Here is a 24,223-nt window from a genome sequence, read left to right on the forward strand (position 1 = left end):
TCACCTTTGAAAATGTCTTAGACAGACGAAAACGTTCGGTCACCTTTCATTATATTTTCCAAGTGGTTTTATTATACATACCCTATACATGTATATATTCATTCATTTGGGTAGCCTGTGGTTTTATATTTCAATGACTGAATATAGGCTATTTTCTATTCCTTAATATCATCTGCAAACACAATGTATTATTTACATCTAAAGCTTTAGGAAAATTAAGCAGCAATTAACAAATATAGCACAGTACTGTCTGGTAAAGAAACAATGATTGTTTCTCACACAAACATATACCAAAGGCTTTTTCCCCCTTACAAGGGAGTAGCCAAAAAACAAAAGTATAAAATCCACTCCCACCTATTCCATCCCTAACATACTCCACCCCCATCCAACCCACTCATTCCCTCTTATCTTGTCTCTTCCTGGATGACTGGTCATCCCTGCATTTCACTCATTGCCTTGGGTCAGAAGCACTGTCGCAAAACACAACACATCCATAGCAAGGTTGCTTCATTAAATCGGCTTTTCCCTCTCTCCGTCCCCTCATGCAGAAATGGAGAAGACGGGGAGAAATCTCTTTGGGGCAGCGTCAATTTATTTTTTACACATACTCCCTCAATTCTATCCTCCTACTCACTTTCATACATCACAGCATCATCTATACACAATCCTTCTTCACTAGCCCACTTTCTTCTGTCCTCTCCCGTCCTTCCTCAACACCCCTTTTATCCGATCCATCCATCTCATCCTTGGTCGCCCACTCATGTTCATTCCTTCCGTCTCTGTCTTCCACACTTCTTTTACTAATCTTTCTTCACTTATTTTGTCCATGTGTCCAAACCATCCCAATACTCTTTCATCCACCCTATCTCTCAACTCCCTTTCCACCACCGTTCTCTTTCTCACCTTCACGTTTCTCACTCTATCCAGCCTAGTAACCCCTATCATGCTTCTCAGGCACCTTATCTCAAACACATTCAAACTCCACCTCTCTTCCTCTCTTATGTACCATGTTTCTGCCCCGTACAGTCCCGTCGGCACAATAACTCCATAATATCTCCTCTTAGCATCCATTTCCAAATGTCTACTTCTCATTACACTTTTTAATCCACCAAGACATTTACTCGCTTCTTTCAATCTACATTCTATCTCCACTTTCACTTCTCCCTTTCCCGCCACATTCTCAACCAAGTATCTAAAAATATCCACTTCCTCAAGTCCCTCTCCTTTAATATTCACTTTCAGCCTGCTGCCACTTTCTCCCCATATACATCTCATTACCTTACTTTTACCCACATTTATCTTCAACTTCCTTCTTTCACACAACTTCCCAAACTCCTTCACTAACTTCCCCAATCCCTCCTCTGATCCTGCTACAATCGCAGTGTCGTCAGCAAACAACAACTTGCTTATCTCCCATTTTCTCCATTTTCTCTACCTATCTCCAATCCCCTATCCAATCCCCTTGCATTTATCACTCGCACCACCCCATCCATGTATAAATTGAACAGCCAAGATGACATAACACATCCATGATAAAGTCCCACCTTTATCTCAAACCACTCACTGTCTCCATTTTTTATTCTGACACAAACTCTACTATTCTCATACTACTTAACTATTCTTAATATTTTCCATTCTATCCCATATACAGTATCCATAATACCTCCCACAGTGCCTTCATGTCTACCTTGTCATAAGCCTTTTCCAAATCCATAAAAGCCCAAAAAATCATCCCTATCTTTTCCTAAAATTTTCTCACATATCTGTCTTACCCCAAAAATCTGATCCACGTAACCTCTACATGTCCTAAACCCATACTATTCCTCACCAATTATGTCGTGAGACGATGCTTGGTGTCTTTGTTTGTGTTGGTGTCTTTGTTTGTCTTGGTGTCTTTGTTTGTGCCGCGGGTCGGACGCGCCGACCTCGGGTCTCACGTCCTGTGCAGCTCTGGTCGCGCGTCCTGCGCAGCTGGCCACGCCCTCAAGCCAGGTCGCGTCGCCGGGTCAGAGTGTGATTGGCGCAGGTCAATTTGCACACGACCCGTAGCGACTGCGATTGGCTGCGGATTTGCACACGGCCTATGGGCATAGCGCTCATCCCTCGCGTCGCAAGCGGCGACACACTTCTTCGGCATCGGCCTCACAGTGAGTACCATCTCCTTACCTTGCTCTCGTTAATCAGAGTCAAGTGTTAGATATTTTGCCTCCGTGCACACGCACATAATAAAAGCACAGAAACAACAACAGTGTTTTTGTCAGCCTACACACCCACGCTCGGCTAACCTACCATAGTGGTGGCGACGGTGTGTTGCAGTTGGCAATATTACACGAACCCATTCCTCAACTCAGTGAACATATTTCCAAATACCACTTCACACTGTTAGGACTACTCAGTGAACACAAAGGAGTGCTAGATAGAGCTAGGCCTGCCGGGTTTCTCCCAATGTCTCGCCGTAATGCCAACACCCACAAGGTGGGCCCTGTGAGCCAGCAGGCCAGAGCGCTGCAGGTGACTGCGGATGTCCCATTCTTTCTTTCCTCCGGCATTAACCACCACCCCATGAGTGGCCTCCCTGCCTGTACTGACGCGACCTCTTGGCTTTCCTTATTGGAGGAAGGGTGGTCTCCAGAGGTCCCTGACGCAAACAAAATTGCAGTTACTCAACAGAAAACTTCCGGTGATGCCGCGATAGCTGCTCGCCTAGCAAAGGGTAGGCATCCCAATGATTGGGAAGCATTCAAACTCGCGTTCCGCGACTTTTTTTATGCGCTCGCGTCGGCGGATGCTATGGCCGACCGCCTCGCTGAGGCAGTCATGAAGCCTGAGACGCTCACATCTTTCGCCCTCCGGTTGGCTGATATGGTCTCGTCCTATGCGGTGTACCACCCAGAGCGGGAGGATTGGGCCACATTTTCGGCTGTGACCAGAATTAAGCAGGCTATGCCGCCGCAGTTTGCAGGTACCCTCACTCGCGAACAACAATCTTCTATTATTGGTGTCCTCCATGCGGCCACTGACTATGCCCAGAGGCATAGTTGCAATGTGAAGACGGTGTATGCGGGCGGTGCAGACTCGCCCATGGCCTTATATCCAGCCACAGCCGCTGTGTCGCACAAATACCCGGCCGCGGACGCAATTTCCCAACCACCCTCACAATCATATCCCATATCCACATTACACAGAGTCCCAGACTCTTCCTCACCTCGCACTTCGCGGGAGACAGACCCCAATCCTCGCAATTTGCGAGAGATGGAGGCTTGCCCTCGCCCTGACCGAGAGACTGGGGCGCGGCCTCGCGAGGTACGCACATACTCTTCTCACAGGGCAGGGGGACACAGGAACACGTGGAAGCGTAACCGGGGCCGTGGTAGTCACAAGCGTCCATATTGCACCCATTGTAAGAAGGTGGACCACGAGACCGATGTGTGCTATTTTAGGGCACGCGGTCGGGCAAGCACGTGTTGCCACACTTGCGGGGGTGCGGGGCGGGTTTGGAAGGCTGATACGGCTGATACGAGTGTCGGTCAGGAGACCCAGATGGGTCTCGCGGAGAGTGGCTCGTCAAAAAACGGCCAGCGCAGGGGAAGGCACACCCCAAGGTGACGATAGAGCGGCAGTCGAGCGTGGAAATTTTTTCACGTCGATTTGGCCAGCTCCCATGGCGCTAGTGGCGGTTTGGCTATGGTGGCGGTTACTTTGTTAGAGCCTCACGCTACTCGGTCCGTTTGTGCTCTCCTAGACACAGGAGCAGCGGTGTCTCTTATTCATAAGAGTATTTTGCCTGCCACCATGGAAGGCTCCCAGGTTGGTACCACTAGAATCATAGTGGCCGACGGTTCCGAGATGCCCAATCTTGGCAAAGTCGCTGTTCGGTTTGATCTCACAGGGTTTCCGTTCCACCATTCTTTCTTCATCATCCCTGCTGAGGGTCTTCCTTCTAAGCTCATCCTTGGGTTCGATTTCTTCGCTGCGCATAAGGTGACTTTGACATTCCGTCCTTTAACGTTCACGGTTAAAGGCAAGGATGTTCCAGTAATCCTTGCAGGGACGGTCCAGAATTCTCCACCCCTCATCGCCGTGTGCGAGGAGCGCCACATTTATCAGGGGGTAAGTGAAGCAGCCACGTTTCCGGTTAAGACCAGTGAGGCTCATTGGATACCGGGTTTCTCAGGCGGAACCATAACGTTAACAATTGAGAGAGCAGACAATCTTGCTCCCGCAGGTCAGGCCGTCTCGGCGCTGTTTACAGCACGCCCATACGCCGAGGGCGCCAGCCTACTCGGCCAGGGAGTAGTAGAGCTGCTCAGGATGGAAAATGGAAAGGCTTGGTGCAAAGTTCCATTCCTGAATTTGGGCCCGGATACCCGTGAGATCCACAAAGACCAAGTGGTCGGGGAACTTACCCTCTTAGGGGAGATTGCGCTAGTAGATGGTGGAACTACCGTCTCGGTGGGAACGGTGCAGGCGTCTAACGTAATGGATAGCTCTCGTGGTTATAAGTTACGATTGGAAGTAGGGAAAATTTTCCCTAATAAGAATAGCAAGGAAAGTATGGCTTTTACCTCTTTAGTGGTCAAATATGGCGATGTTTTTGCCTTACCAGGGGATCCACTTACCATGACGCCTCACTTCTTACACGAGATTCGGACCCTTGGACCGCCGGTCTACCGCAAATCTTATCCCATTCCTGAGAAGTACAGAGGTGAGATTAGAGAACTCATTGGGGATATGCTCAGTAAGGGGATCATTCACCCATCTCGTTCTCCTTACAATGCTCCTGTTGTTCCGGTTGTTAAGAAGGATAAAACCTTTCGTCTTTGTCTTGACTTTCGTGCTCTAAATCGACACGTAGTTGATGATAGGTTCCCTCTTCCCCATATTGACTCGATACTGCGCTGTCTCGGCTCCAGCGTCATATTCTCCCTGCTAGATCTTAAGCAAGGGTATCTCCAAATCCCGCTGATGGAAACCAGCTGCGAGAAAACGGCGTTCTCGACCCCCGAAGGGCATTACGAGTTCACGTCTCTTCCCTTTGGGTTAAAAGACGCTCCATCCTGTTTTCAAAGGGTGATGAATCAGGTGTTAACGGGGCTGTTAGGGGTCAGTGCGATGGTGTACATGGACGATATCATTGTTCTGGGAACATCTTGGGTCGACCACCTCAAGAATCTTGAGGATGTCCTTCGGAGGTTGCAAGAGGTAAACCTCTCATTGAGGCTGGAGAAATGTAATTTCTTCCAGAAGGAGGTCGCTTACCTAGGTCATATTATATCCCAGGAAGGGATAAAGCCTCAGCCTGATAAAGTCCGAGGCATCAAAACTTTTCCCTGGCCAGCGCGTCAGAAAGAGCTGCTCTCATTCCTGGGATTGGCGGGATACTACAGGAAGTTTATTCCTAACTCTACTGAGATTTCGTTGCCTTTGGTCGATATGACGAAGGGTGACGTAGCGGGGAAGCACAAGAATCGTGAGCTTGGTCCATGGACACCTCCTCAGTTACATGCGTTTGAGTCCCTCAAATCCCATTTGTCCTCCACGGTGGTCCTCCCTTACCCCAAATTTGCGAAACCTTTCTTGCTCAGTGACGCCAGTGCTTCGGCGATCAGGGGCGTGCTTCAGCAGGAGGACGACGGAGGTAGGAGACGCCCACTCTCCTATTTCAGTCGCACTCTTAACGAGCATGAGAGACGGTATAGTACCGTTGAGAGAGAAGCGTTGGTGGCGGTGTACGGTCTCACGATTAATCGCCCGCTAATCATGGGATATCCGGTGAGACTTTTGAGCGATCACAGGCCTTTGGTCTGGCTCTTCACTGCTAAGGGCACGAACACTCAGATTCTCCGGTGGCAAATGGCGATCGCCGACTTCGACGTTGAAGTCAATTATATCCCAGGGAGACTGAATGTTGTCGTGGATGCACTCTCTCGGGTACGGGGGGCTGACCACCCTATAGATGACTTCATAGTTTCCCAAATATCCACGGGTGGCCGGGGTAACTCAAACTCAAATTCTGTGGAGGATACTATCACGTGGGACCAGTTAGAGATCCGAAAAGAGCAGTTATGCACACCCTGATTGGGGTCGACTTAAAGAGTACCTCCGAGGGGCCACGTCAGGATCGCCTAAGATTCCGCGCCTAAGAGTGCCGATCGAGGAGTTTCGACTCCTCCCCGACGGACTCCTATATCATGCTCGTAGAAATGCGTACCAGTTGGAGGAACTTCGCCTCGTATGCCCTGAAGGAGCAAAGGCAGCAGCCTTACGTATTGCCCATTGCCTTCCTATGGCGGGCCATGGCGGAGTCCAAGTTACTCTGGAACGGCTACAAAAATTTGCATTCTGGCCTAAAATGTCGGAGGATGGGAAGGAGTTTATAAAGACGTGCAAAATCTGCATCACTTGCAAAACTTCCTATGACCTCCCAGCTCCTTTTAGACAGTTTCCTGACGTCAAAACTCCATTTGAGAGGGTACATGTTGATCTCATTGGCCCGTTAACCACCACCCTAAATGGTGCGAAGTACATCCTGACAGTAGTCGATGTCATAACCCGCTTCTTGGTCGCCGTGTCCATTAATTCCAAAGAAGCGCGGACTGTAGCCCGAGCTTTCCTAAACCACGTCCTGGTCATACACGGTGCTCCGAGGCAGGTGATCTCTGACGGGGGAGGAGAATTCATGAACGAGACGTTCAAAGAGGTGATGGCGATGGTGAACATCAGCCATCACAAGATCACTCCTTTTCATCCCTCGAGCAACGGGATTGTTGAGAGGGTAAATGGGACCATTATAAAAATCTTACGGTCCCTCGTCCAGGACAATCAAACAGGCTGGGATCAGATGCTCCCTTTGGCGGTCTTAACCTACAATTCTGCGTATCATAGAATCCTGCGGGATTCCCCGCATTTCCTCCTGTTCCACAGAGACCCTCTCCTCCCTATAGCTGAGTTCACCAGGCCCAATGCCCCGTGGTATAATACGGATAATTTAGCAGCCGAAACAATGGCTTTGGCTAACTCATGTTTTGACAGGTGCCAAAAGTTCATCGAGGCTGCCACAATTGAGAGGCACACAAAACGGCCGAGGGCAAGGATAAAGCAGCTCACCCTTAGTGACAGAGTTTACGTCACCGCCAAACCTAGGCAAGGGGTGACAAAGAAGCTCCAGCCATTGTTCCAAGGCCCCTATAGGGTGATCAAACAGGTGAGTGATGTAATCTATTGCATCAAACATCTCCGGTCAGGACGTGAGTTCTGTGTTCACACAGACAGGATAAAGCAGGAGGGCAACCTTATGTGTGCGAGAATAAGAACATCAGGAGGGCGTTCCCCACACATGAGAAGGAACCCATGGACCTCCAGCAGGATAGTACCGGCTCCCATTCGTAAGCCGATTCCAAAGTCATGTAACCTCTCTGTGTGCGAGAAAAAGAACGTCAGGAGACGTTCCCCACACATAAGAAGGAACTCCTGGACCTCTAGGAGGATAGTACCGGCTCCCATTCGTAAGCCGATTCCAAAGTCATGTAACCTCTCCGTGTGCGACACACAAACGCCAGACTAGCGTTTACCACACGTGAGACGGACTTTGAAGTTCTGTTCTTTGTCTTTTTTTTCAGACCTTTTGTCACATTGCCCTACTGTAGATATGTTTTTGAGATGGTGATCACATTTTTCTTTATTGAAATAAAAAACTTCCTTTTGTATGACGGCGACCCATTCTTCTTGGGTAAAGATTCTGCCGCTTTTGGCTTTCCACTGATTTCCCCATTCGGCCCGAGCCAGCGCAGCGCCTTTCTGCCGGTCGTGCTACACACCCACGCTCGGCTAACCAACCATAATTACTCCCTCTGTTCATCTCCTATTCCTCTCAATCAAGAACCTCCCATAAGCCTTATCAACTACACTTAACATATTGATCCCTCTGAAACTACTTAATTCACTCTTGTCCCCTTTTCACTTGTAAAGTGGTACTATAAAGGTACTCCATTAGTCCTCCGGCACTCTACTCCCTTTTAAACAAACATTAAATAACCTCATTAGCCAGCCCAACATCACTGTTCCTCCTTTTTTAGACATTCTGCATGACATCCATTCAATCTAGATGCCTTGACTGCTCTCATCATCTTAACAATTGCCTTCACCTCATCTTTCCTTATTTCTCCTCCATTTTCCTCACTCATCGCTGTCATTTTCTTGGTGCTTCCCACTGCAACTACCTTTCCCTATCTATCCTCCTTCACATTTAGTAACTCCCTAAAATACTCTGCCCATCTTCCTCTTACTGTCGTCTCTTCCATTACCACCTCTCCATCTGCACCTTTTACCTTTTCTTCTCTAGTTGATTCATCTCCTCTTCCTCTCTTAATTTCTTTCCAAAGCATCTTTTTATTACTTTGAAAATTTTCTGTCATACTCTTACCCCATTTCATATCTGCTCTCCTCTTTGCCTTCTTTATCTTATGCTTTATTTCTCTTCTCTTTTCTTTGTTCCTTTCATATGATTCACTCGTCCTATTTTGTAACCAATCTGTGAAAGCTTGTTTTTTCTCTTCTACAACCTTCTTTGCTTCCTCATCCTAGTTCTACTCTATCCTTTACTCCCTCCCAATCCTCTCTCATCTTATTCTTCTATTCCTTCTCTTTTCTTTCTCATTTAAGCAGTTCACTTTAATCACCTCCCTACCTTCTGTCCTTTTCCTTTTTCTCCATCTATCCTTCACTCTCAAGTTACCTTCCACCAAATATTTTTCTGGTATTCCCTTGTAAGGCTCACTAACCATCACCAAACATGCACGTGATCCATACACATGCGAGATGGTACTCGTCTTTAGCAAGACCTCCAATCTTGCAGACATCACAAATTCCTCAATCACCAAAACAGCTTGACTCATTAATGCAAAGTAAGACAAACGTAACGTCCCCGGCAGAATTACAAATGTCACCAGATAGACCCACTGAAGCCTTTCTCATACATAACCCAATTACATTACCGTAGGTTTAATATATATATGCCATATCTACCCACGTCCATGAACCATATAACTAACCCCCATACAAAGGAAGTATCATCCATATATAAGTTAGATAACTAACACATTTCCCATACGGCAACCCACCTACCTAAGCAAATCTCGCTCTTATAACAACGGCTGTGCATGTGATAGGATAGGACTGCCGAGGTCACATACCCGGCATATGACTGCCGAGGTCACTGACTCGGCATAAGTCTGTCCAGGTCAAGGACCTGGCAGAAGGCCAGCCTAGGTGGGAAATCTTATCTCATCTGAGATTCCAACCTGTAATCACCAGGTTTTATTCTTAATAAAACGAAGAAATCACCATCAAAGTATTTCTCGCGCGCATTAAGTCCCCCTCTTATGTAGCAACCCTATTACACAATTGGTGGCAGCAGTGCTCCCAGGCCCCCGCAAAAGACTGACCGACTAAAATCGTCGTCTTCAGCCGCTCAAGCCACGCCTACTGAATAACCCACTCGCACCGCCTCCTGACTGGAACTATCGACGCCTACTAGGTCTACTGTCTGCCGACTGCACCCTTTAAACCCGCCGGTGTTCCCACATCAACCGAATTGGTGGTGAAATCGAAAGGCATTTGATTTCAATCCACCTGGTGGTAGTTTGCTACCATTCCGAGGGCAGACTGGTGTCTGCGAAGGAGACATCACCTGTCTTCGACTTCTTATATCTTCAATCAAAACCTCCTGAATCAAGGTAGCTAGTCACAAGAATCCATTCACCTCCAAGAAGTAACGCATCAAACTTCAGTCAAATGATAGGACTTCAAGTAAGTCCAGCGCATCAACTTCTAGACTACAAACAAACATTTTCATTCCCGACTTCAGCAGCTTCTAAGGAAGCAACACAACTATACACCCCAATCGCCCCTTTCCAGACGACACTCGGACACAAGTGTGACCTGTAGTTGTAATCACCTTAGAATCGGTGGTGAAATAGAAAATATTCAATTTCAAACCACATCTTTAATCAAGCCCCCGGAATCGATGTATCTAGCCAAAATATTCCATTCAGCACGCTCCCAAGCGAGAAACACAAAACCCACCGCCTCCACCAACCGCCCCCTTAGAGACGACATTCGGACTCCTAAGAGCAGCTGCCGATCGCCACAGGTATGACCTACAATTGTAGCCATCTTAGAATTGGTGGTGAAATCATAAGGCATTTGATTTTAAACCACCTGGTGGCAGTTTACTACCATTCTGAAGAGAAACCGCCGTCCGAAGAGACAAAAACTAGAATGATAACCCAGAGCAATGATTTTCAGCAACTCCAATTAACTCAACGCATCGTGCTTCAATAAAAGCGCAAGATTCCAATCAGCTACGCGCACTTCCCAGCGAGCGAGCATCTATACACTACCCCTGTCCACCAACCATCCTCCCCCAAAGTAGAGATCCAGTGCACCGACTTAAAGGCCGATCCGGTACCCGAACGACTTCAATCAACACGCACAGGACCCTAGGCCGATGAGGCTCGTCTAGAGGCATCTCCATATACCCCGTCCCCAACTAACATCACCAGTCACCGTGAGCATAAACTATCGTACTCCCACTATATTACCTTTAATAATTCAGGAGCCCCATTCTACCCCCTTCATGACCAGCGAGGACCAGGAACTTCACGACGGTTAAGCTCGGACCAGGACTTCACGACGGTTAAGCTCGGACCACCCTATTCCCGCTTAACCATCTCAACACTATCCACCACCCTCCGCCCAAGCAGCACAATAAAATTGCAACTCAGCAAAATCAGAACACCACCACAAACAGTCACCATCCGTCAGTGAAGCTGGACTATACATCATATCGACGTAGATCTACGATAAGTACCCTGTTTCCCCATTTTTTACACATATAACTATTAAAAAGAAACGCTTTCGAAACCGTGCCCAGATGACGATTCAATATTGTGTGGACGTGCCCGGTATAAGGGATTTTTCATGTGCGGTTGTACCCCAATCGTGGTCAAGGTTGGACGTTGGACACAATGCCTCTGCCCGTAGCAGCTCGGTTGAAAAGACGTAATATGCATTATTGGAAGTGGGTTGCGGATGAAAAGAAAATCAGTAAGATGGAGATCAATAAGTCAGCGTCTTTAAAAGGTTTGTTACGGAAAGAGTACCGTGAAAAATTTCCTTCTTTTTACGATGAAAAGGCGACAGCGACTTTCTGGGCTTGGGTGACAAAACAAAAAACGATTGACAAATCTACTATTGACAAAGTTCTCAGAGCACAGTTAACAGAAGAGCATAAGAAATGCCACCCCAAATATTACGAAAAGTGTAAAAACCGGCAATCTACGACATGGGTCGCGGAGCAATCTATACAACAATTCCAACGTATAGTCCTTAGTTTCAACGAGATGTTACGCAATTCACCAACATACGAGTACAGTGATAGTACAATAGATGACCTGGAACCATATAGCGGGGATATTTCTTCCGAGGTTGTAGAAAATTTCAAGAAGCACTATTACGCAGGCTACAACAATTTTTGTGGTAATGGTGGAAGAGGACACAGGCAATACCAGTTGTACTATTTAGAGCGTAGGTTCAAGACATTTAAAAGAAACGCTCGAAAAAACATGTTCGCTATGAAGAATGTGATGCGCCAGCAAGAAAAGAAGAGAGAGCAAAGGAAAGTAGAGTTGAGAAGAGACCTGAAAAAGATCCAAAAAGAGAAACAACGGTTACAAGCGGAAAAGAATGAAGTGGATAATAAGCTGCGGAAAACAATGTTAGAAAAAAAAGAAAAATAATGAATCGGAATACATCTCCCAACAAAAGAAGCGGATGGGTGGGTCGGAGTGTTCACCAAAGGAATTGAAGGACTACACAGAGCAGGAAAACCGTGTTCTCACTGAAATGAGGAACCAACGTACAGTAATTGCTAAAAAGAAGGCAGCTGAGGAAAGTAATCCGCGTGGGCGTGCGCATGAGAATGTGAAGGGATCGTTACGCGAAGCAGACAAGGAAGTGAAATTAAATGATATAGGGGTTTTGGGGGGCAGAAAGTGTAAAATATGTAATGCGCTGCTGTGGAAAAATGAGCTCCAGACAATATGTTGTAACCAGGGGCAGACGGCACTCACTGTATCAACCGAGATAAAGGATAAAGTACTCAAAGATCTGTACAAGGGAAAGTCGCCGCTCTCTAAACGTTTTTTCAATAATTTAGTGGGGTTGAATAATATGTTCTCATTTACGTCTTTCTCGACTTCCAAGGGTAGGATATATCATAGGTTGTCCACGATGGATGCTCAGAAAATAATTCAATTTTCACCGTTTCCAGGGGCGCCGGAACGGAGAAATGATAATTCGTATTTGGACCTATACTTTTATAATGACAGAGACCAACAATTAAAGATTAGAACTGCCCGTGTAATACGAAAGCCGGATGAGAAAGTCTCCAAACAAACAGTAAACCGTAGAATAAGAGAAGAAAAGGAAATAACAGAAAACCAGTCCATAGTCACACTCTTCTACAATTATATGGCTGAAGACAACAGTTGCATATCCGGTATGCTCCAAGAGCTTGAGACTGCAAAGGGGTTGATTGAGGCTCACGTGAAGAAGTACGATAGTGTGCCAAACGTGTCAATCACGTTAAAGTCAGCTGAGGGTGTACAAACCCGGCAACATAAGGGAGTCTATCACCTCCCGACAGCTTCTGTTGAAGTGGGGGCGATAGTCAAGTTAGACCCTGCAAAAGATCCAATGCGTATAATCATCAGTTCAATAAAAGAGGGTTCAAAGTATAGAACGCGTTTGGTCCATCACACGAATTTCTTTTATGATAGTTTCCAGTATCCACTATTCTTCCCTAACGGGGATCTTGGCTATAGTCATCAATTCAAGAAAGATAAGAAGTTAAAAATAGGGAAATGGGACAATAAAGAGAGTGATGAACCACCTTCGTTCGAACAGCAACTAGAAGCTACCTCAGCGAAAACGTACGACACCCTTAGCCCTTGCATGTACTACTCATCTCTTTACATGGAAGGTGAAGGTAGCTTTAACTACTTGACAAAGATGCGAACGTTATTCCAGCAATTCCTGGTCGACAACTATATGAAGGTTGAGTCGTTGCGGTTATCGTTCATAGAATTTAACCAAAGTACAATGCGAAAAGAACGTGCCGATATTTTGGCTGCAGACTCGGGGAAGAACGTGGGTCAAAGGGTGATAATACCTCCCACTTTCGTGGGAGGACCAAGGTACATGAAGCACCGTCAGCAAGATGCACTAACGTACGTTACAACGTACGATTCTCCGGATTTCTTCATTACGTTCACGATGAACCCTCACTGGGAAGAGTTGAAAGATGCTGTTAGCCCTACCAGCGTAGGCGACGATGCCATATACAATCAGATTTAAGACAGGCCAGATTTAGTGAGTAGTGTTTTCAAGATGAAGATAGATGCCCTCATAGATGAGTTGGTGAAGAAAAGAGTTTTCGGTGGTGTTAAGGCTCACTTATACTGCATCGATTGGCAGAAACGAGGGCTTCCTCAGGCATATATTTTGTTGTGGATGGAAAAACGTGTAACTGCATCGTTGGTTGATGAAATCATATCAGCGGAGATACCGGACCCTGAAAAGGAGCCCAGGTTACACGATATTGTAACACGTAATATGATTCACGGTCCTTGCAAGGGTTTCAATGAGCAACAACCCTGTTGTCAGGACAAAAACAGTAAAGGTGACACCTGTGGTAAGGGTTTCCCAAAAGTTTGCAGGGAAGAACTCCTATTTGGTAATAACGGATACCCTCTGTATAAAAGGAGATCAATAGGTCAGGGAGGAAACTCTATTGTTAAGAAAGTCAAGGGGAAGGACGTCACTATAAAAAATTCGTGGGTCGTGCCCTACAATGCTTATCTTTGCCTACTCTTTGATGCTCACATTAACGTGGAGTGTGCCAACACCATAAAGTGTATAGCTTATGTTACAAAGTACGTAAACAAGGGTTGTGATCGTATCCTTTACACTAAAGAGGGTGAGGAAACGGTGAACGAGGTAAAGAATTACCAGGAGGCCCGTTTCGGTAATGTGAATGAGGCTACTTGGAAGATATTTAGATTCCCGACACATGAAAATAGCCAGCAGTGCTGTCACTAGATCTTCATTTGGAGGGAGAAAACGAGGTCTTTTACAAGGATTCGGATAGTATCGAATCCCTAAACAAAAAATCGAACATAGATACACAATTCACTGCGTTTTTTCAACTTTGTACGCAAAATAAGTTCGCAGCTGAGCTTTATTACCACCAGGTACCTAACCATTTCCTTTGGGATAAAAAATTGAACATTTGACGAGAGCGGAAGACATGTCGGACAACATTGGGTCGCATAAGGGCGGTTAACACCAAGACTGTAGAATTATTCTATATGAGGTTACTGCTGACGCATATAAAGGGCCCTACTTCATTTGAAGCTCTCAGAACTCACGACAGGTACCGAGAGACGGTTAAAGCTATGGGTCTCATAAATGACGAAGAGACTTGGCGGCAAACTATATTGGAAATCATCAATCACACAAATGATCGAAAAAAGCTTCGAGAAACATACGCGAGTATGTTGGTGTTTTCAGATTTGGAGGATCAGTCTACGATTTGGAGTGAGACTAAGGACCTTTTTTCAAGTGATTTCCTTCATCAGTCCGGCTTGAAAGACTATAACGATGAGATTTATCTCGATGCTCTTGACGATATACAGGAACACGTTTGGAACTGTGGAGGAAAAGATATCACAGAGTATGGGCTGCCCAAGAGTAGAAACCGGGAAAAGTCGAGCAACGTCATTCGCCGGGAACGGTCGTACAACAAAGAAAAACTCTTGAAGGAAGTTAACGATAAGTCGACTATCATGAACATTAAACAGAGGCATTGTTACGATGTCATAATATTAAGGATAAAGAACGCTAATAAGAGCATGAATAATGGGGTGTTTTTGAATGCTCCAAGTGGCACCGGTAAGTCATTTGTGCTTAACACTTTATTGGACTCTGTCTGTTCCATGGGGAAGATAGCTTTGGCTGTAGCTTCTTCTGGGATTGCTGCTACTGTTTTGCACGGTGGTAGAACAGCTCATAACATGTTCAAGATACCCCTAATGGAATACAATGAAGTGAGAACATGTGGCATCAAGAAGAATACCGATTTAGCACAGCTTATAAATATGACATCATTGATAGTCTGGGATGAAGTTGTTATGGCAAACAAGAACACTTTGGAGGCATTGGATATCACTTTGAGAGACATAACCGGTAACGACGCTTTCATGGGAGGAATAGTGTTTGTGTGTGCTGGGGACTTCAGGCAAATCTTACCTGTCATTCGAGGTGGTGGAAAGGATGACGAACGTGGGTATTGTATCAAGTGAAGTGGCTTTTGGGAAGACCTTATCAAAATCGAACTTACCAAAAATGTGAGGCAGAAAACTACAGACCAAGAAAACAAGAAATTTGCACGATCATTATTGTTGTTGGGGCAGGGACATAGTGGCCCTACTAAACTGCCAAAAAAATTCGGAATGATGACTCGGAGTCGGGAAGAATTAATTGGTAAAGTTTACGGGGGTCTCTCCGATAATGTTCTTAACGAACGTTTTTTGGAGAGTAGGGTAATAGTAAGCCCTACAAATAGCGACGTAGACGCAACCAACGACATTGTGTATGACATTATTTGAAGGAAAGGAGAAAACATTCCTAAGTATTGATACTCCGATTGAAATAGGTTCGGATATACAGACCTCTGTTTTAAATGCCATAGACACCCCTTCTATCCCTTTGCATAAATTGCGGGTTAAGGTTGGTTGCGTGGTAATGGTTATGAGAAACATTACTCCTCCCAAGTTGTGTAATGGTACGCGATTGATAGTCACCAACTTTGAAAAGAACACTATCGTTGGCAAGATTCTAGGGGGAACGTATTCAGGAGAACAGACCGTAATCCCCAGGATAACATTCGAGTCCACGGATTCAAGTATCCCCTTCAAGCGAAAGCAATTACCTGTCAAGTTGAGTTTTGCCATAACAATTAACAAATCGCAAGGGCAAACATTTGAAAAATGTGGACTTTTGCTAGATGGCACCCAGTGCTTCGCACAAGGACAATTGTACGTTGCGTGTTCCCGTGTTACGAGTTGGGATTCACTATACTACTATACTGGGTGGAAGAAGGTTAAAGACAGTGAATGTCGAAGACTGCCTACCAACGTAATATATAAAGAGTTATTCTTTGCCCAAGATGTGCTAATAGAGCCCGAACAGCAATCAAGGGTGGTGACCGAACACTCGGACGACGCAGCGATAGTAGAAGAAGAACCTGATCAGTCCATGGTAGTAATCCCTCCAATATCGGAAAAAAAGGCAATCGATATGGTACTCCCAGACTACACTTATGACAGTGAAGAAGATGAGAAATCGACAACCCCTGAAAGTACTGTAAAGGAAGAAATAGAGGCTATGCCACGTAAACTTGAACATAAACTTGACAATATCAACGAGGCTGTAAATTTGCAAAGTAAACTTGAACATAAACATGACAATATCAACGAGGCTGTAAATAAGTTGTTGGAGGCATCGGGTGAGGAGCTTACTCAAGAGGGAAGATCGTTGGCACCCAAGAGGAGAAGAGAAGGTTATGAGACAGAAGATGAACTTATAAAGCGTGTGAAGACAGATGATAAGGCTGATTCAGATAAATAAAGCAATCGGTATTAAAAAAGAATGCGCGGAGCGCACTGTAAGCGAAGCGGGTCTTGCCGAAGGCCAAGCACCCCCTAGCGTAGCCATGGCTGGCGTAAGCCAGGTGCTTGTAACTACTCAAAATGTAAATACATTCAGTATAGATAGAAATAAAACACAAAAGAAACGATGCATTAAACTTATTCCACGTACCCAGACGTAAAGTGACCACGCAATTCACTACCAATTCTTCAAATCAACGTAGCATCCAATATATACTTTCATAAGATGTGAAGTAAATAATATACAACACATTCTCCTATCCATGTAGATCTACAAAAAAATCAACAGCTAATACAAATAAACTAATGCAAACAAACACATGCTACGAAAAACAGATACAGGATACCAAACACCATGTAAACATACCAAACTTCTGATATAAAGAACTCAATAATTACATACCAAACATCTCCCAGTGCAATTTTGACACAATATACTTATGAGATATTTGCTCAAACTCATTCCATATAAGTATTAAAGACAATACACCTCTCAAATGTAAGCCACATTATCACCTCTGTCATGATATACTCAATATCACATTAACCTTAGACTAATCAGATTTAACAAAAAGCAACAGCCAATATAAATAAACTAATGCAAATAAACACATACTACTAATAACAGATATAGATACCAAACACCATGTAAATATACCAAACTTCAGATATATAGAACTCAATAATTACATACCAAACATCTCCCAGTGCAATTTTGACACAATATACTTAGGAGATATTTTGTTCAAACTCATTCCATATAAGTATCAAAGATAATGCATCTCTCAAACGTAAGCCACATTATCACCTCTGTCATCATGTACTCAATATCACATTAACCTTAAACTAATCAGACTAATTCACACCTAACAAAATGCTCAACCTTATATTCACAGCACAACCCCCTTCTAACACGGCCCACCCCTAGGAAACCTCACAAGCTGTCATCCAAAGCCAACACATAATAAAATAAGACAAATCAAGGAAAACACAACAAAAAATCCATAAAGTACAAAACCAAAACATAAAACCAACAATTAATTATTCTATAGGTTATAAGGAACTCATTATCACTCACCAAAACTCTTTCCCACCATATAATTTTTTCTCTACTTCCTTCTGACCATGACGCCCCGGAATAATATACAACTATACCAAACTCAAAACTACTCCATCTAATGCCAACACAACATAATTATCTCCAATACATTAGTCGAAACTTAACATACAATATATTCTCACCTTACCAACTCTGAAACGATAAAGCTCAGAGAAACCCAACCAAGATACAAAAATATATCATACAAATCTCAAGAAAAACACATCTCAAAACTCCCTACCTAAAGACGACCAATAATCATTTCATGCCATAATATAAACCCATACATGTAATATATAGCTCCAATACAAATTTACATTGGTTTTTAAAATCAAAGTTTAAATACAAACAACAAAACCCACATATTTCCATAATCTATGTACAAGAGTGATGATAGGAACAACATCAATGACAGATATAAAAAAATTCCCAAAAAAGGTAGCCAATAATCGGTAACAAACCTCGACGAAACAAATACTAGCAACATTTGACTCATAATATAGTGAAACAAAATTAATAAATAAACTTGCATTCCACCAACTAATCAATGCAAATATATGATAACAAACAAGCAAATAAATTCTATGTAACATTAGAATGTATGTTAAATACTTCTCACAGAAAAAAAACATAGATAGATAGGAAACAATCCCAAACTCATACACTATAGTTTTACCTGAACACTATGCAAAATAGAAAACTGATATCAATAAACCACTGGATATGTACATTCGTGAAAATGTTTACCAAAATGAACTATAACTTCTTATTATACTTAGCCTTACACATGCACATTCTTGTTAAAGTTCTGAAACAAACAGATATTTTTAGGATGCCATGTCTTTTAGTGAAAGTGTACAAACTATTCTCATTGAAAAGAGAATATAAGTGTAAGTGAAATATTGAAATGTAGTTGCATAGCTCTACTGAACACATCCAAGACATGATAATGTACGTGAACCCCAACCTATAATCACCAGGTCATATTCTTAATAAAACAAACAATACCATCAAGGTATTCCTCGCTCGCATTAAGTCTCCCTCTTATGCAGCAACCCTGTTACACACCCACTCTCACCCCTTAAAACATGTACATCCTTAACTCTTCCTACTATTCTCCCTGTTACCACTATAGAGTCCATTAATGCTCTATCTACCTGTAACCGTCACTAACCACGCACGTGATCCACACAACATGCAATATGGTACTCGTCTTTGGCAACACCTCTAATCTTGCAGACTTCACAGATTTCCCCATCCCAAGCAACTGACTAAACACAAAGTAAGACAAACAATGACACCCCCATAATATCAAAACACGAGATGACTAATGTCACCAGACAGACTCATTGAAACCTTTCTTATACCTACCCCAATTACATTACCGTAAGTTAACACATATACACTATGTCTAGCCAAGCCCAACAACCATACAATTAATCCTTATATAACAGAACTAACACCCATAACTATACATAATGAGTAACACATCTCACATACGACAACCCACTAACCCCCTTTATTACGACGGCTGTGCCACCGAGAGACAGGACTGCCCAGGTCACCGACCTGGCAGAAAGGACTCCCCGGGTCACGTACCTGGCAGTAGGCAGTGCCGAGGTCAAGGCCCGGCGCGAGGAGTGCTTAAGGTGAGGGACCTAGCTTGTACCAAATCTTCGTACCTGAATAAAATCAACAAACCCCAAAATACCATTGCATGTAGCAAAACACAATTGTTTGGTTGCATGCTACCCTTCCATCCACCACCCTTTCCTATGTGTACTTATGCTTGACTTTCTTCCTAAACACTCTATTTGCTATGATAAACTCTCTAGTCGCATATCCACCATCAACTCTCCACTATAATTCTTTCCTGGAACTCCACACTTCCCAACCACTCCGTCTATTGGTTCATTTCCTACCCTAGCATTAAGGTCTCCCAATACCACTACATTGACATTTCTCCCTAAACCCTCTATGCACTCATTTCTCAACAGGTAAAATTAGTTATCGAGGTATCAATAATTCTAAGTACGAATACGTCTATTGGCCCATTTTCTGCCCTAGCATTAAGGTCTCCCAATACCAATGCATTGACATTTCTCCATAAACCCTCTATGCACTCATTTCTCAACAGGTAAAATTAGCTATAGAGATAACAATAATTCTAATTACGAATACGTCTATTGGTTCATTTCCTACTCTAGCATTAAGGTCCCCCAATACCATTACATTGACATTTCTCCCTAAACCCTCTATGCTCTCTTTTCTCAACAGGTAAAATTAGTTATTGAGGTAACAATAATTCCAAGTACGAATACGAAAATCTGTATGTTATGCATATAATAAATGCGAGAAAAACTGCAGATTAATGCAACACTGTACTACATGCATTAGTGGAGGAGAGTTGCTCACCGTACAAGTGGAAACAGGACACTTGCTCACCATTTATTTTTTCCTATTATGAACAGATACATAATTTTACACATCACATCACTGATGAGATTTTTCACATAACATTCACCAATGAATGTTCCCAAAATGAATAAATACATAATTTTATACATTACATCAATAATGCGATTCTCTGCCTTAATGTGAACTGTTTCACCAGTAGTTTCTTCACAAAATTGACGAGTACATAACTTAACATATTGCATCAATAATGAAATTCTCTGACTTAATGTGAGCTGTTTCATTGAGCTAAATTAAAATAAATGGACAGCTTCACCTTATTACAAGCTATAATGTAAGCATGGACTATTCAATAAGACATTAATTTAGTGCCTAAGAGTCCAGTCCTGTTAGTGCTTATGAGTACATCAATAATACAATCCTCTGACTTGATAAGAACTTTTTATTGAACTAATTTGAAATAACAAATATACAACTTTACCCAAGTACATAAATTATACACTATGTAACACGATTTTTGTCTTTGACAAGCAAGTGTTATTTTTCAATTCTTTTTTATACTAAACAATAGAAAATGTACATTATTCCTGTCAAATTTGCTTTGGTGGCTTTTAGAATGATTTTTTGCCTCAAAATAGTTAAGATTCACAATTCTTACCATTTTGGACAGAAAAAAACATAACATCAAATGATAGAAAATTTGATTTTAAAACTTCTTAAACATATTTCTATTTTTTTTTTTTTTTTTTTTTTTGCGTGAACACAACAAATCATTTTCACGTATGAGACCCCAAATGTAGTATCCCATCATGTTTTCATTAAAGGATCCCTGACATCTCTGTTAAAAGTTTACTATATCTTTGTGGAAGCGCTCACCCTTGTTCCTCTGAATATGCTCCCATATTCTCCCTGAAGTTGTCTAGGTGAGCATCTAGGATATAAACATTCAAGGAGATTCTTCAGCCCATCTCACCATAGATTTTCATTAAAGCTTCAATCAGTTCCATATAGTTCTGTCAATGTCTTTAATGAGATTCGGTGACCATACGGAAACAGCATATTCCAAATGTGGACGAACTAACGATTTATATAGCTTGTTAATGAGTGATGGACTTTTGAAATCAAAAGATCGCGCAATCAGTCCTAGAATCTTATTTACTTTCTCAGAGGCTGAAATACACTGCTTGGATGATTTGAGGTCGTTACTGATAATTACGCCGAGATCTTTTTCACTATCCACTTTTGTTAACGAATTTCTAAATAACTTGTAATCGTACTTACTGTTATTTTTACCTATGTGCATTACCTTGCATTTACTTGTGATAAATTTCATTAGCCACTTTTCAGACCATTGCTGTAATTTATATAAATCTTCTTGAATATCTAATTGGTTTGAGTGATCATTTGGCACTCCGCACAGGTTTGTATCATCAGCAAATTTGGAAACAGTAGATTTTAGTCCATGGTCTATATCATTTATATATACTATGAATAGAAGTGGCCCAAGAACGGAACCCTGAGGAACTCCACTTGTAACATTTTTCCATCTAGAAGTTTTTCCATTTAAAACAACTCTGTTTTCGACCATTCAACCAATTACTAGTCCAACCTAATAGGCTACCACTTATTCCGTGTAAAGCTAATTTAGTAAGTAGTCTTTCGTGTGGGACGGTATCAAAAGCTTTTGCAAAGTCTAGATATATTAAATCTATATTGCTTCTTTTGTCATAATTCGAGATAACTGTGTCACGCAAGAACGTTTCCGTCTGAAACCATGTTGGCTATCATTTATCAAACGGTTACTTTCTAAATGATGTTCGATAGCATATCTGATGATAGTTTCCATTATTTTTCCTACGATTGAAGTCAAACTTATACTGTAGGCCTATAGTTATTTGGCTTCTTTTTTCACCTTTTTTGAATATGGGAGTAACGTTAGCTAGCTTCCATTCTCTTGGGACATCTCCGGATATGATGGATTTCTTGAAAATAATTTCTAATGGAACAACAATCTCATTTTTCATTTCCTTTAAGATTCTTGGATGCCAACCGTCAGGCCCTGGTGTTTTATTAACTTTGAGTTTATCTATGCACCTTTTAATTCTTTCTTTTGCTATATTTACCGTAGTGAGTAAGTTTACCCTAGACTTTTCACAGGTTTCAGTTTGGAATTCACTTTGAGGTGTTTCGTTTACGAATACCGAGCTTTAAGATAACTCCTCAGACATTGTAGTGCAGATCCCTCAATCTCAAAGTTCTCACAAACATTTAGTAAAGTTTCATGTACCACGGTGTCAAAAGTAGCACTAAGATCTAATAGCAACAGCATACCACATTTACCATCAGTTGTAGGGGTTGGCCGTCAATTGTTAGCAGGGGAAGGGGCAGAACGTCATTGGAGGTGTAGAAGTGCATTACCGCAGTTTTCTTGGGGTTGGTGGTGACTTTGTTGTGAACTGTCCATGTGTGTAGCTTGTCCATCGTGTCCTGCAGTGGGTTGTAGTTTAGGTCAGTGTTGGACACAGAGATCCCCATCGTGTAGTCATCAACATATTTCCACCTGTGCGGTGTGCCTCCCAGGGCATCGTTGATGAGTATTAGGAAACACAGTGGTCCCATTCTTGTTCACTGTGATACCCCATAGGATAGGTGCTGGACTGTAGAGACGTGTCCCTGATATCTGGCAGCTTGACATCGGTCCGTCAGGAAGTCAGATAGCCAAGCCACCAAGGAGGTAGGAAGGCCAAGATGGATGGCTTTGGTGATGACAGTGGTGTGATCAACAAGATCAAGGAGGCCTCTCATATCACTAACCACTGAACATAATACAGTCTCCGTAGAGTAGAGTCGTCGGTATGCAGATTCAGCATCGGGGAGTGGCCCCACGGCACTAAGATGTTCATTCAGTTGAGACAGCAACACATTTTCTAATATTTTCGACTGAAATGTAAAATTTGAGACTAGGCGGAATGAACTCAGGCTTTGGGGATCAAGTTTCCCTTTGATCACAGGTTTCACAATAGCCTTTTTTTCCGAGCTAGGAAATATACCACTTGATATACTAGTATTCACCATACTTGTAATAACATCCACTAATTGTTCAAAACTTCCACAGTTGTTAATCTGATTCATGGGCATCGGATCATTAGCACAGTACGTAAGCTTTGCTTGCTTCATAATTTTCCGTACCTCAAGTGTCGTAACAGTGCTAAACGAAGACAATTTCTGTTCCGGCACACCCACATTTTCTATATTATCATTATCATTATAGTCAAAAGATAACAAAATCCTTGAGATTTTGGTTTCAAAGAATTCCAGAAACATATTTGCTAGTTCACCATCCGCATATCCTTCAGGTAACGTAGGTTTCTTTTCCTTCCCAGTTAGATTATTAAGGATTTTATGCAATTTATTCATACTAGATCAGGCCTGTACAATCATATTCTAGTAAAAATCTCGTTTTCGACGCACAATCAGTGTTTTCTCAAAGTTCCGCGCCTTCGTATATCCTCTCCTAGATTCAGCATACTGATGTCTTCGCCACAATCTTTCCTTTCTTTTTTTTTGTCTTTTTTAGCTTGCAGTATCTCCTCATTAAACCACGGTGAACAGTCTCTTACAAAAACCTCTTTCGTAACAATAGGACACATATTGGCATATTCTTCGCCTGCTATTTCATTGTACAGGCTATATATGCAATCCGGGCAATCTTGCTTCATAGAGCCATGTATACACACCTCATTAATTCTAGCATTTAAACCAGTGACGATAGTAAAAACCAATGAATCAGGGTCAAGATTACGATTCGAGCGGAATTTTGTGATCCTCTTCTCTCGAACAGGTATTGCCAAGGAAAAAACAAAAGTTATAAGCATATGCGTGGGAGAAATAGTGCATACTTCATCAACACTATGGCCCT

The 24,223-nt window shown here is 42.9% G+C and overlaps 1 protein-coding gene across 1 annotated transcript; it reads left to right on the forward strand.

The window, feature by feature from the left end:
* The first annotated feature begins 13,449 nt into the window (after positions 1-13,449).
* On the forward strand, positions 13,450-14,160 carry LOC143040563 (uncharacterized). The gene has a single exon (XM_076211641.1). The coding sequence runs from the start codon at positions 13,450-13,452 to the stop codon at positions 14,158-14,160; it is 711 nt and encodes a 236-aa protein (XP_076067756.1).
* Positions 14,161-24,223: the final 10,063 nt, after the last annotated feature.

Source organism: Oratosquilla oratoria, chromosome 29 (genome assembly GCF_046742065.1).
Source record: "Oratosquilla oratoria isolate Oo_2021 chromosome 29, ASM4674206v1, whole genome shotgun sequence".
Lineage (NCBI taxonomy): Eukaryota > Metazoa > Arthropoda > Malacostraca > Stomatopoda > Squillidae > Oratosquilla > Oratosquilla oratoria.